Genomic DNA, 12,635 nt, shown 5'->3' with positions numbered 1-12,635 from the left:
ACAAGTGTGCAGCTGCTTCTCACCGTTACAGAGATCTTCTGTACTAGGGAGAGGCCAAACATGTATTTAAATACGTACAGCTTAAACATGTCACTATACAGCTAGAATTCTGACACCGGTCCTGTGTGGCCTCACCAGCAATGCACTGAAAACCAATGAGCACAAGGCTGATGTGTTTATCTAGCATTAAGATAAAATACTCAACCTAGCAAAGGGGATAATTACAGCGAGAAAAGCAGCTGCAAGATAACTCTCCCTGCAATCCATGCATAACCTGAAGACTCAGTGGAACATCTTCCATATGCTTTTGATGCAACAAATTGTGCAATGTATGGTCCCCTTTAGATGGAAGGACAATGCCACTGTGCAGCTTTCTGTTTATACAATCAAGTGATTAGGCTCCAGGGAAACGTTTCTGGAGGTTATAGAGTACAAAGCCTTATAAAGTGTTAAAAAAAGAGGCAGTTTTACTTACCTGGGGCTTCTACCGGCCCCCTGCAGTCGCCCTGTGCCCATGCCGATACTCAACAATCCTCTAGATCCTCAGTTTCGCTTTTGGAGACTGAGCCTGTTGCCGACCACTGCGCTGGCCCTGGCCGCTAGCATCCTCATTCGTGCTCCCATCGCCGGGAGCATCCTGTGCAGGTGCAGTAGAGAAAGGCTGTGCAGACGCAGTGGCCGTCAACAGGCTCAGCCGCCAAAAGTAAAACTGAGCCGCGGCAGGGGACCACTGGCACAAAATGACTGCAGGGGGCCGGTAGAAGCCCCAGGTAAATTAAAACTGCCTTTTTCTTTTTATAGGACTTCGCTTTAATCATAATGCAAAATATATGCAGCTTGGATTTAGGCCTATAAAATACAATTCTTGTTCATTTGGATTGCTCCAATTCCAAGCTAAATACTATGTGGATTGCTGGAAACAGCAGTATGTCATTGAATATCTCTAGTGACGACCTTCAAGTTATACACATTGCTGGTTTTATGCCAGCGCATGGCTTTCTACTCTATAACCCATGGCTGTGGAGTCGGAGCAATTTTTGGGTACCTGGAGTCAGAGGTTTCATAAACTGAGGACTGAGGAGTGGAAGCTGGAGTCGGATGATTTTTGTGCCCACTCCATAGCCATGCAAGGGCTTTGGAGTTGGAGTCTGAGATGTTTTTGGCACCTGGAGTCGGAGTCGGTGGTTTCATAAACTTAGGAGACGAAGTCGGATGATTTTTGTACCGACTCCACAGCCCTGCTATAACCTCCAGAAAGTTTGGGCAAATAGTAATGGATTGAAGCAGGAGTAAAGTGATTCCAGAAAGGTTCATACCAGGTCTTAGACTGGAGGCACTATCAGAGGGATCACCAAAACAGCGCTATTAGTGAGGGTACCATAACAGCAGGAGTGCTATAAAGGGAAAGAACGGGGGGCATTAAGACTGGCAGCACTATAAAGGAGAGCCACTAAAACTGGGGAAACTATAATAGGGGCACGGTAGTAGAGCACTGTAACAGAGTAGCTTTCAAACTGAGGGGACTTTAATGGGGAGAACTAGGAAGAGAGATAGGCAGATACTCCTCAACTTACAAAAAGTTACAAAAGGTCTCATACATAAAATAGTTGTTCTCATCTACAAAATAATACTGTACTGTATAAACTATTGTAAGTTGTTTCAAAGCACACAAAAAAAAAAACCGAAAAAAAAAAAACTTTATACTGAATGTTCAAATCCAGTGTGGTATTGATAGTAAAACATTTATTCAAATGTACTAAGAAGTACAATACTTGCTGGACTGACAAGGAAAATGGACAAATGGTTCGGGAACGGAGACTAATGTATAATATTTCTTTAACAAGGTAGTAGTGTATAATCTTATGAGAGGAAGTATAAAAGGGCTGTATGTTGTGAGGTATCTTTGTTGTTAATAACTGTTTTGTGTTTTATTCCAGCTCTTAAAGAGACACTGAAGCGGAAAAAAAAATTATGATATCATGAATTGGTTTTGTAGTAGGGGTAATTACTAGAACATTGGTAGCAAAAAAAAATATTCTCATATTTTTATTTTCAGTTATAAAGCTTTTTATAACATTGCATCATTCTATAATATTTGCAGTTTACACATTACTCAGCATTTTACAGGCCCTAAAAGTTTTTACGGAACAGGCAGTGAACTTTTGACCTGTCCTGAACTGCAAAAGAAAAACACAATACAGCTGAGATAACCTAATCAGAAGTCAGAGCTCTCTGCTACTTTCAAAGTCCCAGAGCTCAATGGATAGTTGCATATATAACAACTGGAGTTTCTTAAAGGCCCATACACACGTCGGATTTTTGCGAACGACCCGTCGTTTGAACGTTCCGTCGTTCAGTCGTTCGCACGTCAAATCCGACGTGTGTACAGACTATCGTTCGGGTGATAAGACTGGTTTCCAGCGATCCGCCAACCAGTCTTATGCGAACGATAGTCCGTACACACGTTTGATTCCGCGAGCGAACAACTGAACGACGGGACGTTCAAACGACCAGTCGTTCAGAAAAATCCGACGTGTGTATGGGCCTTAACTCTTCCTGTACAGGAAACAAATATTAGAGTTATGTCTCTGCTCCTAATGCTTTATTTCTTAGCTGTACTACACAACTAAATTCATTAGATCATAATTTTTTCTTCCCGCTTCAGTGTCTCTTTAACCAGTTCAGTCTACTTTCCCGTCAGCGCTCCTCCCATTCATTAGCCAATAACTGTATCACTGACTCTTGCTTTTTTGCCACAAATTAAGCTTTCTGTGGGTGATACTTGTTTTCATCATCATTCTATGCATGTTATATGACCCCCCCCCCCCCCCACCAAAAAAAAAAAAAAAAAAAAAAAAAGAAGAAGAAGAAGAAAAACACACTATTTCTCCAATTCCATCCCCTATAGTTTTAAGATAAGCAATGCTGCTATAAATAAAACTCACATGGAGGACAATGGGAAAAGATAAGAAAAATCAATGAAAGATGAGAATATAAGAGAAACGCCCGCCGAAGCGTGGAAAACGATTGGATTTTTTTTTAAACATCTGTTTGGTAAATGGGGTGGTGGCTTTGGAAGGGATTGATTATATATTTTTTTAAATTAAAAATATGTGGTGTGTGTAATTTAACTTTTCGCCACTAGATGGTGATAGAAACACTCCTTTGATTACCAGGAAGTGTTTAATTTTTTTTTTTTACATTTTCATTTACGATCTTTATTATGAATGGACATGGCCCCTGAACGGGGTCATGTCCATTCATTAGACGCACTGCGATTGGTATGGGAAGCCGTGCTTCCCTTCCCCAACACGGAAAACCGCAGCTCAAACACTGGACGCGGATACGCGTCCAGATAGATTCGAGCGGAGCCTATCTGGACGACAATACTTGTCCAGATAGGCTGAACTGGTTAAAGGGAGTTTGAAGCGGTTTTGTTTTTTTTAAACAGATACTTACCTAAGGAGAGGGAAGGCTCTGGGTCCTTCGCAAAGATAGTTTCCATCCGGTACATGTTACCCAGTCACTACCTTACGGTCAATTTCTTCGATTAAGGAGAAACAATACAAATGTTGAAGATTTCATGACTGAAGGTGACTAATAAGTCGAGGATACCCAGAGGACAAATTGAACTGTGCATTTGATCAAGTGTTGAGCAAAGGTCAGGACGAACTCCTTTTCAGGGACAATAAACCTGAGACAATAAACTATTCAGACATAATTCAATTTCCACAGATAAAAAATGGTATCAAAAGGACTTCACCCCTTCACCCATTTCCAGTAGGCTGTCATGTACATTTCAAACATTCCTGTGTTAGTCTCCAGACTCTGGTAGTCTTGCTTTGTGTATTGAGACAATGGGCCGTCTCCTGAGTTAAAAAAGCCAGGCAGATAATCCCATTAGCAGGGAACCACTCTCAGAGTCGGAGCTATGCAGTGGACAGGTCGAGATTTAATAACATGCAATACCAAATTTGTCATTTATGCTCTGTGGTGCCCCTGCAGGCGATTCTTTGTGGGTAAAACCACCAGTCCCTTAAAGGAAAGGATACAGGAACATTGGCATTCCATTGAGGAAGGGAGCCACCAGTATCATTGATCATGTCCGGATGGTGCATGACAGTGATCCGGGGGTATTCAGATTTGGTGGCCTAGTACAAGTCATGACCCCCCCCCCCCCCCATGAGGTGGAGATCCTGCATGCTTATTGCTCAGGAAGGAGTCATTATTGATAATAAAAAGTGAGACCCTTGGCCCTTTGGGCTTTAACCCCTTCAGGACCACAGCGCTAAACCCCCTAAAGACCAGGCCATTTCTTTCTAAATAGGCCACTGCACCTTTAAGGCCAAGCTGCAGGGCCTCACAACACAGCACACTAGTGATTCCCTCCCCCCCTTTTCTCCCCACCAACAGAGCTTCAGAGCTTTCTGTTGGTGGGGTCTGATCCCCCCCCCCCCCCCCCCCGTTATATTTTTTTTTAATAAATATCGATTGCAATTTTTTTTTTAACTAAATAAACTTATTTTTTTTGTTGCTTTCTCCCTCTGCCTCCCCCCACCCACCCCCCGCCAGCCGGCGATTGGCTGTCATAGGCTTCAGCCTATGAGAGCCGATCGCTCTCGTGCCCCAGGGGAACAGCCTCACGGCTGTCCCCAAAACAGCGCTGCTGCAGATTACAGCGCTGTACTTAGTCAAAAGACGGCGGTTTCGCCGTCTAACAGTCTCCCGAGCGGTGCTCGGAGACTAAAGGCGGAGTGGAGCTCCGCCCTCCAAGCAGGAGATGCACGTGCAGCCTGTGCGCAATCTCCTGCAGTAGTCGGCCCCAGGACTTGACGCCAATTGGCGTTAGGCGGTCCTGGGGCTGCCACGCCTGTTAGCGTGGGGTGGTCTTAGGGTAGTTAATGACCATAATGATTTTGTGTGTTTCCGGGATCCATAATTTTGTATAGCCAATGGCGTGTATCTATAATCGAGTAAATTATACTTGACATTTGTATATAATATATGCTGTAATAATAGATAAGGTATGGGATAGATGTTCACCACCGTATTTAAAAGATTTCTCCCTCCCTTTCGCATTTTTAGCATTCACACGCATGTTTCACGTTTTCACATGCACGTTTTTTTATTTTGATATACCTGGCTGCATTTCTACTACTTGTCTTAACTTTTTACAAAGACCTTGTAATTAGGGGTAATATACCCCTTTAAGATGGTGAATACGCCATCTCTTTAGGTCTTATGCGTGCTTAATTACGCTTCAGTGTCCGTCCCACAGTGGTATGCATGGTCTACGTTGACGCGTAGCTTATGAAGCAAAATCGGAGCGACGCTCTTTCTCAGACGCGTCCTTTCCTTTTTTGGTTCATGCATACATCATTACGTGTACGCATGTGATGCGAATGTTTACACGTATCTGCGCCAACACGTGATACAGGTAATAAAGTCCAGTGTTGACCTGTAATGGCATGGAACAGCCTCGGAAGAAGCACCGCCGTGCGAAACGGTTGTTAGGCTGCCCGTTTCTTGCCCTGCACCCACCGCCACCCACCTAGGACATGGTAGGACATCTATCTCATACAATTATGTATTGAATGTCACTTTGGCACGGAATCACTGCTTGTGACCTATGTACCTACGAGAACTACAATCAATTCACATTTATGATTCACTTGATGCTTTGAACAGTGAATAAATTTAAATCCACTGCAGTGCCTGATAGTACTTGTTCTTCTTCTGAATGATCCATGCCAAGCTTCTATCTACCACTTCATGAGCACGCAGTCATTTGTAACTAGTTGGTGTCTTTGCATCTTCCTTAAAGTTCCTCAGATGTAACCTGCAATTGACAGTCAACCTCGTAGTGCCGGCCACTGTGTACCCTCTTTGAATTGGTCCTACAGAGTCTTCCTGTTCTCCTGCTCTCCGCGTTCCCTCGCAGGCTCCCCCGTTAGCTCTATTCCATGGTGGGTGCACTTTGGCAGTACTTGGGCTTCCGAAGACGGGCCACTCCATACTGCGCACGCTCGAGAGCCCTCTCTCGCGCATTTGCAGTACAGAGCCGCTGGTCTTCAGAAGCCCGAGTGCTTCTGAAGATTGCCAAAGTCTCCCGGGGCGGGAGAATCAAATGGACGAGCCTGCGGGGGAACGAGGACACAGGGAGGAGAACGGGAAGGCTCTATAGAACCCAGAGCCTTTGCTCTACTTAGGCGAGTATCTGGGTTTGTTTGTTTTTTTAAATCCGCTTCAGACTCACTTTAAGAAGTTATAGCAGGCGAAGTTCTGTATTTTGGTCAATACACTGACTAAAGTATTGACTTTTACCAAGCTATGCTGGCTTAATAAGTATTTTATAATGTATTTTCTGTGTTTTCTGCCCAGGAGGATGTGTGGCAGGAGTAGCTCTATTATGCTCATTATTTGGCATCACCCGCAATGACATGACCAAGCCCAATTCTTCTTGTTGGTGCATCTTCTGTTATCCTAGCAACATCCAATTCATACAGAGTTATGGTCTTCCTGCCCACCTCCACTACAATCTCCTATCTGCCAGCCCCTTTCGGAAGATACAGGAGCGTGATCGAGTATGTGCACGGCCGCGCAGTGGCCTGTTGGAGGAACACTTGACAGTGCAGGCACAGAGCAGCTGCAGGGGGCTGGTAGAAGCCCCAGGTAAGTGAAACCCCTTTTTTGAATTTAGGTTCATCTTAAGGGCTAGAGTGTGTCTGAAACATGCTAGCTGTCTTTTGCTGTATTATTATTATTTTTTTTGCCTTTAAGAAAGGATTTTTCTACCATCGTGCAGAATGACTCATCGCATGGTTTTAACTGTCCTTAAAGTGAACCAGAGACGAAGCACCCTCATGTATTTTACCATATATATCAGTGGGAACATTAGAGAAAACACCTACCCTGCTCTCAGTTTCATCCTCACTGCTAAAAGTGTCTGTTATCAGCGGTGATAAGAATCCCCGACTGAGCATTCAGTCTGGCTTTGCCGGGAATGATTTTAGCTGAATCATTATAGCAGAGCCACAAGGGGGCAGGCTTGGGCTTGAAAAGACACCAGAGAAGACAGACTCAGCTATAATCATTCCGTAGTAAAGCCAGACTGAATGCTCTTTCGGGGATTCTTATCAGAGGTGATAACGGTCAGATTAAACAGAGAACAATGAAACAATGAGCAGATTAGGTGTTTACTGTCAAGTTCCCACTGATTTATAAGGTAAAATACATGAGGGTGCTTCTTCTCTGGTTCTCTTTAAAGCCGGATCTACACGAGGTGATCCGGGGGCTCGATTAGCCGCCGGATCGCATCTTCCGCATCCCCGTGCGTACCCGCTAGCCCGCGCGTCGGATCCGATCCGCCTTCGTCCCCGCGCCGCTTATCTTCCGCTCGATTCCCTGCCATTGTCCTCTCGTGGGGAACGAGCAGGGAATCGGCGGCGGCAAAATCGGACCTGTCGGATCTTATCAATCGAGCTGCATCAGCGGCTCGATTGATAAGGAACATCGCTCCGTGTAGACGGAGCTTAAAAGAGATAATGTGCATATTTAATAGTGGTGCATAGTGGGTAACCACAAATGTTCACCTACAGCTGAATTATTGCACGTTTCCTTCTGTTTTAAGAATCTGGAGTCGGGAAGGAATTTTTCCCTTTAGGGGCTAATTGGACCATGCCTTGTAAGGGTTTTTTCACCTTCCTCTGGATCAACAGGGGTACGTGGGGGACGGGCTGAAGTTGTACTTTGTACTGGTTGAACTCGATGGACGTATGTCTTTTTTCAACCAAAATAACTATGTAACTATGTAAGAAGGCAAATTACACTGAGCATTGCTTTTTAATAGGAGGGCTTTTTGGTCTCTTTTATCCTCCTATACATTCCTAGTGGTTTGGGTCACCCCAAGCTGCTTGGTTACTCTGTTAAAGGAACACATATCTACAAATGTTTGACCTTTGTTATCCTGGTTTCAGCAGCAGAAACCCTTCTTATATCTGTATATAGCAGGATATTAGTAGGTAGTCCCACCCCCTTAGTAAAGTTTTGCCATGACAATGATGTCATTTGCCTTTCTTCCCTAAACAGAGGGGGTTAATATAACAGCAGCTAAATACCTTGTCAGCTGTAAAGATGCCAGCACCTGTGATACATTTAGGAATGTAAATCACGAGTGAGGTAAGATTTTACAATTGGCAAACACTATAATTTAAAAAAATAAGTATTATTTAAATTAAAAGGAGGAACTTTACTGAATGTAACATAATGATTAAAATTGCTTATATTAATTCGGAAATGTTTTGGTCAATGTTTGCCTATCGTAAAAAAACTTTCCTCTTCCTGATTTATTTTCTTAAAGTGTACCCAAGGCGATATGTGACATTATGAGATAAATGTTTATGTACAGTACAAAACATTACATTTACTTATTTTGCTGCCAGAAACAGTTAATTTCTCTGCATGGAAGTGACAGCTTCTGTCTTGTCGGTACCTTGTCGGGAATATAGTAAACCTCACTGATAAGCAAATTACAGCCTTAAAAGTTTTCCTGGCAGAATACAACTTCTGAGGGCAGGCAGAGATAAAGTACATGAACTTTTGACCTTTTTCTAACTCTGGGACACTTAATAGGCTGCCACTTATTAGAGAGACATTAAAACATTTAACCTAATTTGAAAATGTTAAATATAAAAGAAAACCCACAAATACTTAAAAATAAAACAGTTTTAGGAGTAGGATAAAATTGTTGATCTCATCGGTTTATTTTAATTTATCCCCAGTGGCAACATATATACTGCTCATAAGGAGCATCGCTGCAGAATGTTTGTTGTGAGTGCCAAAGTGAGCAGAAACAACACCTGGTCTTCCAGACTGCACTGGGAGGGGGAGAAGGCTGCATAGCAATATAGCCTAGGCTAAACATGACGGGAAGGGTGGAATTACATAACAATTTACAGCAATATATACATATATGATGTGTTTCTGATCCTGAAACCAGGATAATCAAAGGCCCACTATACCAACAATTTGTACAATTTAAAATAGTTAGTTGTACATTTTTCAGATTAATATGCACCATAAATTACTTTTTTCTTATGTTTCTGTCACTTACAGTAGGCAGAGGAAATGTGACAGATCTCACAGATTTTGGACTAATTCATCTTCTCACATGGAATTTTATTTCCTTTATTTACAAAAGCACTCCCTGGATGGCAATGGCACACCCCAAATGCCAGAATAGTGTCCACAGGGTTCCTGACAATAATAATAATAATAAAAAAAAAAATGAAAATCCCCCATGAGGAGATGGAATCTGTCACATTTCTGCTAGCTACTGTAAGTGACAGCTACATAAGAAAAAATAAATGTATAGCACATTTTACTCTGGGAGAAATATACAACTAGCACATGTATTTTAAATTTAACAAAGGTTTGTGATACTTGTTCCCTACTATAAAACTAGGTATCACGAATAATTCATTATGTTCTGTTATACCCACAGCCCCCGCCCCCCCCGCTTATTTACAGTAAAGTTTCCCTTTTACCAGCCCACAATGAGGGATATGTTCTGGGCGTGCACGCACTAACCTCCAGGATAAGAGTACTTACTCAGAGAAACCTTTCCACTTTAGCAGATATTCAACTTTGCCTTTCACAACCCGCCGGTCCAAAACCTTCTCCACCACATACTCCTCCTCCTCTTCATCCACTTCTTCCATCTTTTTCTTGTTTTGCTTTTTCCCCATAGAGGTCGCCATATTTCTGGTTTAAAGAGCCTGAATGGAAAGGTGGGGAAAAAAAAAATCTGGAAAACTGCTATATGTTGCAACTTCATCAAGTACATCAGCATATCATGAAAATAACTGCACTGACTTCTTAAAACAGAAGGTTTTACGGGTCATGTACTGCAAGGATCCAAGAGAGGTTTATTTGCTGTTTAAAAGGATAACTACACTTTCTATTACTTTAAAAGAAGCATCTATCATTGATACAAATATGCTAAATCATTTATGTCCCTAGAAAGATATACGAGTAGGCAGTAGAACCCTACAGCACATGCACCAAGACAAAACAGTGGGTTGGCCTAGTCGCTCGCCACAAGTCCAGCACTACAGCCGAAGCTCGGGGTAAAAAAACAGATAGATACCTTGAGAGGGAAGCCTCAGTATCCTATTGAGGCTTCCCTCGCTTATTTGAAGCCCCCTTTCACATCGGGGCTGCGCAGATCTTCTTCCTGAAGCCCGTGCAGTAGCGGCACAAGCCTGCCTGCTTATGCGCAGTACCACAGACCCCGCAGCTCTGCCTTAATGCACATGCACAGGCAGACTAGGTCGACTATTGTGGAGCCACACTGGAGGAGAAGAGCTGCGCGACCCCAAAAGGATTAGCGACAATGCCTTGTCACGAATCTTCTGGGGGGGTCGCACTTAGCAATGGGGGACTTCAAAGCAGGGAGGGAAGCCTCAATAGGATCCTGAGGCTTCCCTCTCTTTAGGTAAATATCTGATTTTGTACCCTAACTTCAGCTCATGTACTCCAAGTACAGATGCTTCATTAGTGATGCCTAAAAACTTCATTAGCAACCCTCTCAAGTGAGTCTTATGCCCACCAATATTTTTTTGTTCAATCTTACCAAATCTATGTGGTAGAAGGGTAAACTGAGTGAATACATTGAATGGATACTTTATACAGTCCCTTCTATTACATGACAAAGGTTAGATCATTAGGCTAAGTATACACTTACAAGTTATGTTGCCCGATAGGGGCTTGATCCCTTGGGCAACAGTGTAGGAAGCGGCTGTACAGATGGGTCGCTAGCCTCCAAGCCAACAACAAATTTTGTTACTGTGTGTGTGGTGACTTTTGGCGCAATAGAGCACAAGAAGCTGCATGCCTTCCAGAATGGGATCAGCGGACTGCTCTGCAACACCAAAAATGGGCCTTTGGGGATCACCGCAGTAATCTGTCTGGCAGCCGGCTAAGCAGGAAGTGACGCTCACTTCCTGTGGTGGAAGTGATCACGTGCGCGGAAGCATACTGCTAAAATACACTTCCACGCAGAACGCATAATACTTGCGGCGGTCATTTAAGTAAAAAAAAAAAAAAAAAAAGTGTCGCCATAGGCTTACATGACTTCCAGTATGCCGCATGGTAATGTAGGTATGCACTTGCATTAGATAGGGAACTTTCAGTGCAGCACACCCCCTAGATTTACATAGCCATAGGGGTAGGCTGCGGTAAAGTGCTGCACCGCGCCAGCGTGAAAGAGCCCTCAGAGTATACGGCTTTCTTAAATGTAGTGAACCCCTCCCTCCCCTATACAGTTCCATGGGGTCTAGTGTTCCTTCCTCCCTTCCCTACACATTTCACTGGGGTCTAGTGTTCCCCATCCTTCCACTATAAAGTTCTCTGGAGTCAAGTGGACTCCTCCCTTTCCTATCTAGTTTCCTGGGGTCTAGTGTTCGTTCCTTGCTCCCCTATACAGTTTCCTGGGGGTCTTGTGTTCCTTCCTTCCTTCCCTACACATTTCACTGGGGTCTAGTGTTCCCCATCCCTCCCCTATACAGTTCTCTGGAGTCAAGTGGACTCCTCCCTCTCAAATCCAGTTTCCTGGGATTTAGTGTTCCTTCCTCCCCTATATATTTTTCTAGGGTCTAGTGGTCCCTCGCCCTTCCCTATACTGTTCCCTGGTGTCTAGTAGCCCCCTCCCTCTCCTATACTGGTACATGATGTGCTTCTTACTCCTTCTAATCCCTATGCAGAGCTAGGATAGGGAGCTAGGCTTAGTAAGTAACGCCCTTTTTTATGGATCCAGTGCCACTCAATGAAGTGAACTGGGAGCTGGCTGAATTGTCATGATCTGAACTTGAGCCGCATCACCCAGGCCATCATTACAGTCACATTACATGTGGCTGTGATCCCTCCGCTGCTGTTGTCCATCCCGATGCTTCTGTCGCCACTCTACCCGGGAAATTCCCAATCGCAATGGTTAGGAGGGCTGTGGTTTTCTCATTTATGAACTAACCTATCCGCTTATGTCTCCAGAAATGAAGTTCTTGCCTCCCATTTATGCATTGCAGATCAGAATATATTGTTACGCATGTAGCTTGCATATGGATGGGCTGCATGGTACACCTGCTGCTCGTTTTCTATGGGAGCCGAGTGTGGACAGGCTGCATAAGAGATGCTAAACCTCTGGTTACCGCATGAAAATGGCTATAAATTCCTCCATAGAAGATGAGTCATGTGTGTGAGCTTTAACCAACATTTCCACATCCTTTTTATTATTATTTATTGTATTTATAAAGAGGCAACATATTACACAGCGCTGGACAATAAGTATATACAATGATACACGAATGACAGACGTAACAAGATTATACAACACAGGACAAAGCTGGGGGTTGGTACGAAAGAGGACGGCACTTCATGGGTTGAGAGGAGGGCTAAGATGGAATTACATTAACAGCCATTTTTCTTGTAACATTACTCCACCCCAGTGATCTGCAAACTTGGCTATCCAGCTGTTAAGGAACTACAAGTCCCACAATGCATTGCAGGAGTCTGACAGCCACAGTCATGATTCATAAAGGCAACTGCATTGTGGGACTTGTAGTTCTTTAACAGCTGAAGAG

General features: G+C 43.6%; 1 protein-coding gene across 1 annotated transcript in view; it reads right to left on the bottom strand.

Moving 5' to 3' along the window:
• The window catches only part of CBX1 (chromobox 1), a 57,307-nt gene that overhangs the window by 18,921 nt on the left and 25,751 nt on the right, over window positions 1-12,635 (bottom strand). Inside the window, exon 2 of the mRNA XM_068264193.1 lies at window positions 9,610-9,776. Coding sequence (XP_068120294.1) covers window positions 9,610-9,758 — 149 coding nt within the window. The 5' untranslated portion in view covers window positions 9,759-9,776. The remainder of the gene's footprint in view (window positions 1-9,609; window positions 9,777-12,635) is intronic.

Source organism: Hyperolius riggenbachi, chromosome 12 (assembly GCF_040937935.1).
Source record: "Hyperolius riggenbachi isolate aHypRig1 chromosome 12, aHypRig1.pri, whole genome shotgun sequence".
Classification (NCBI taxonomy): domain Eukaryota; kingdom Metazoa; phylum Chordata; class Amphibia; order Anura; family Hyperoliidae; genus Hyperolius; species Hyperolius riggenbachi.
This window is presented reverse-complemented; position numbering and strand designations above follow the sequence as displayed.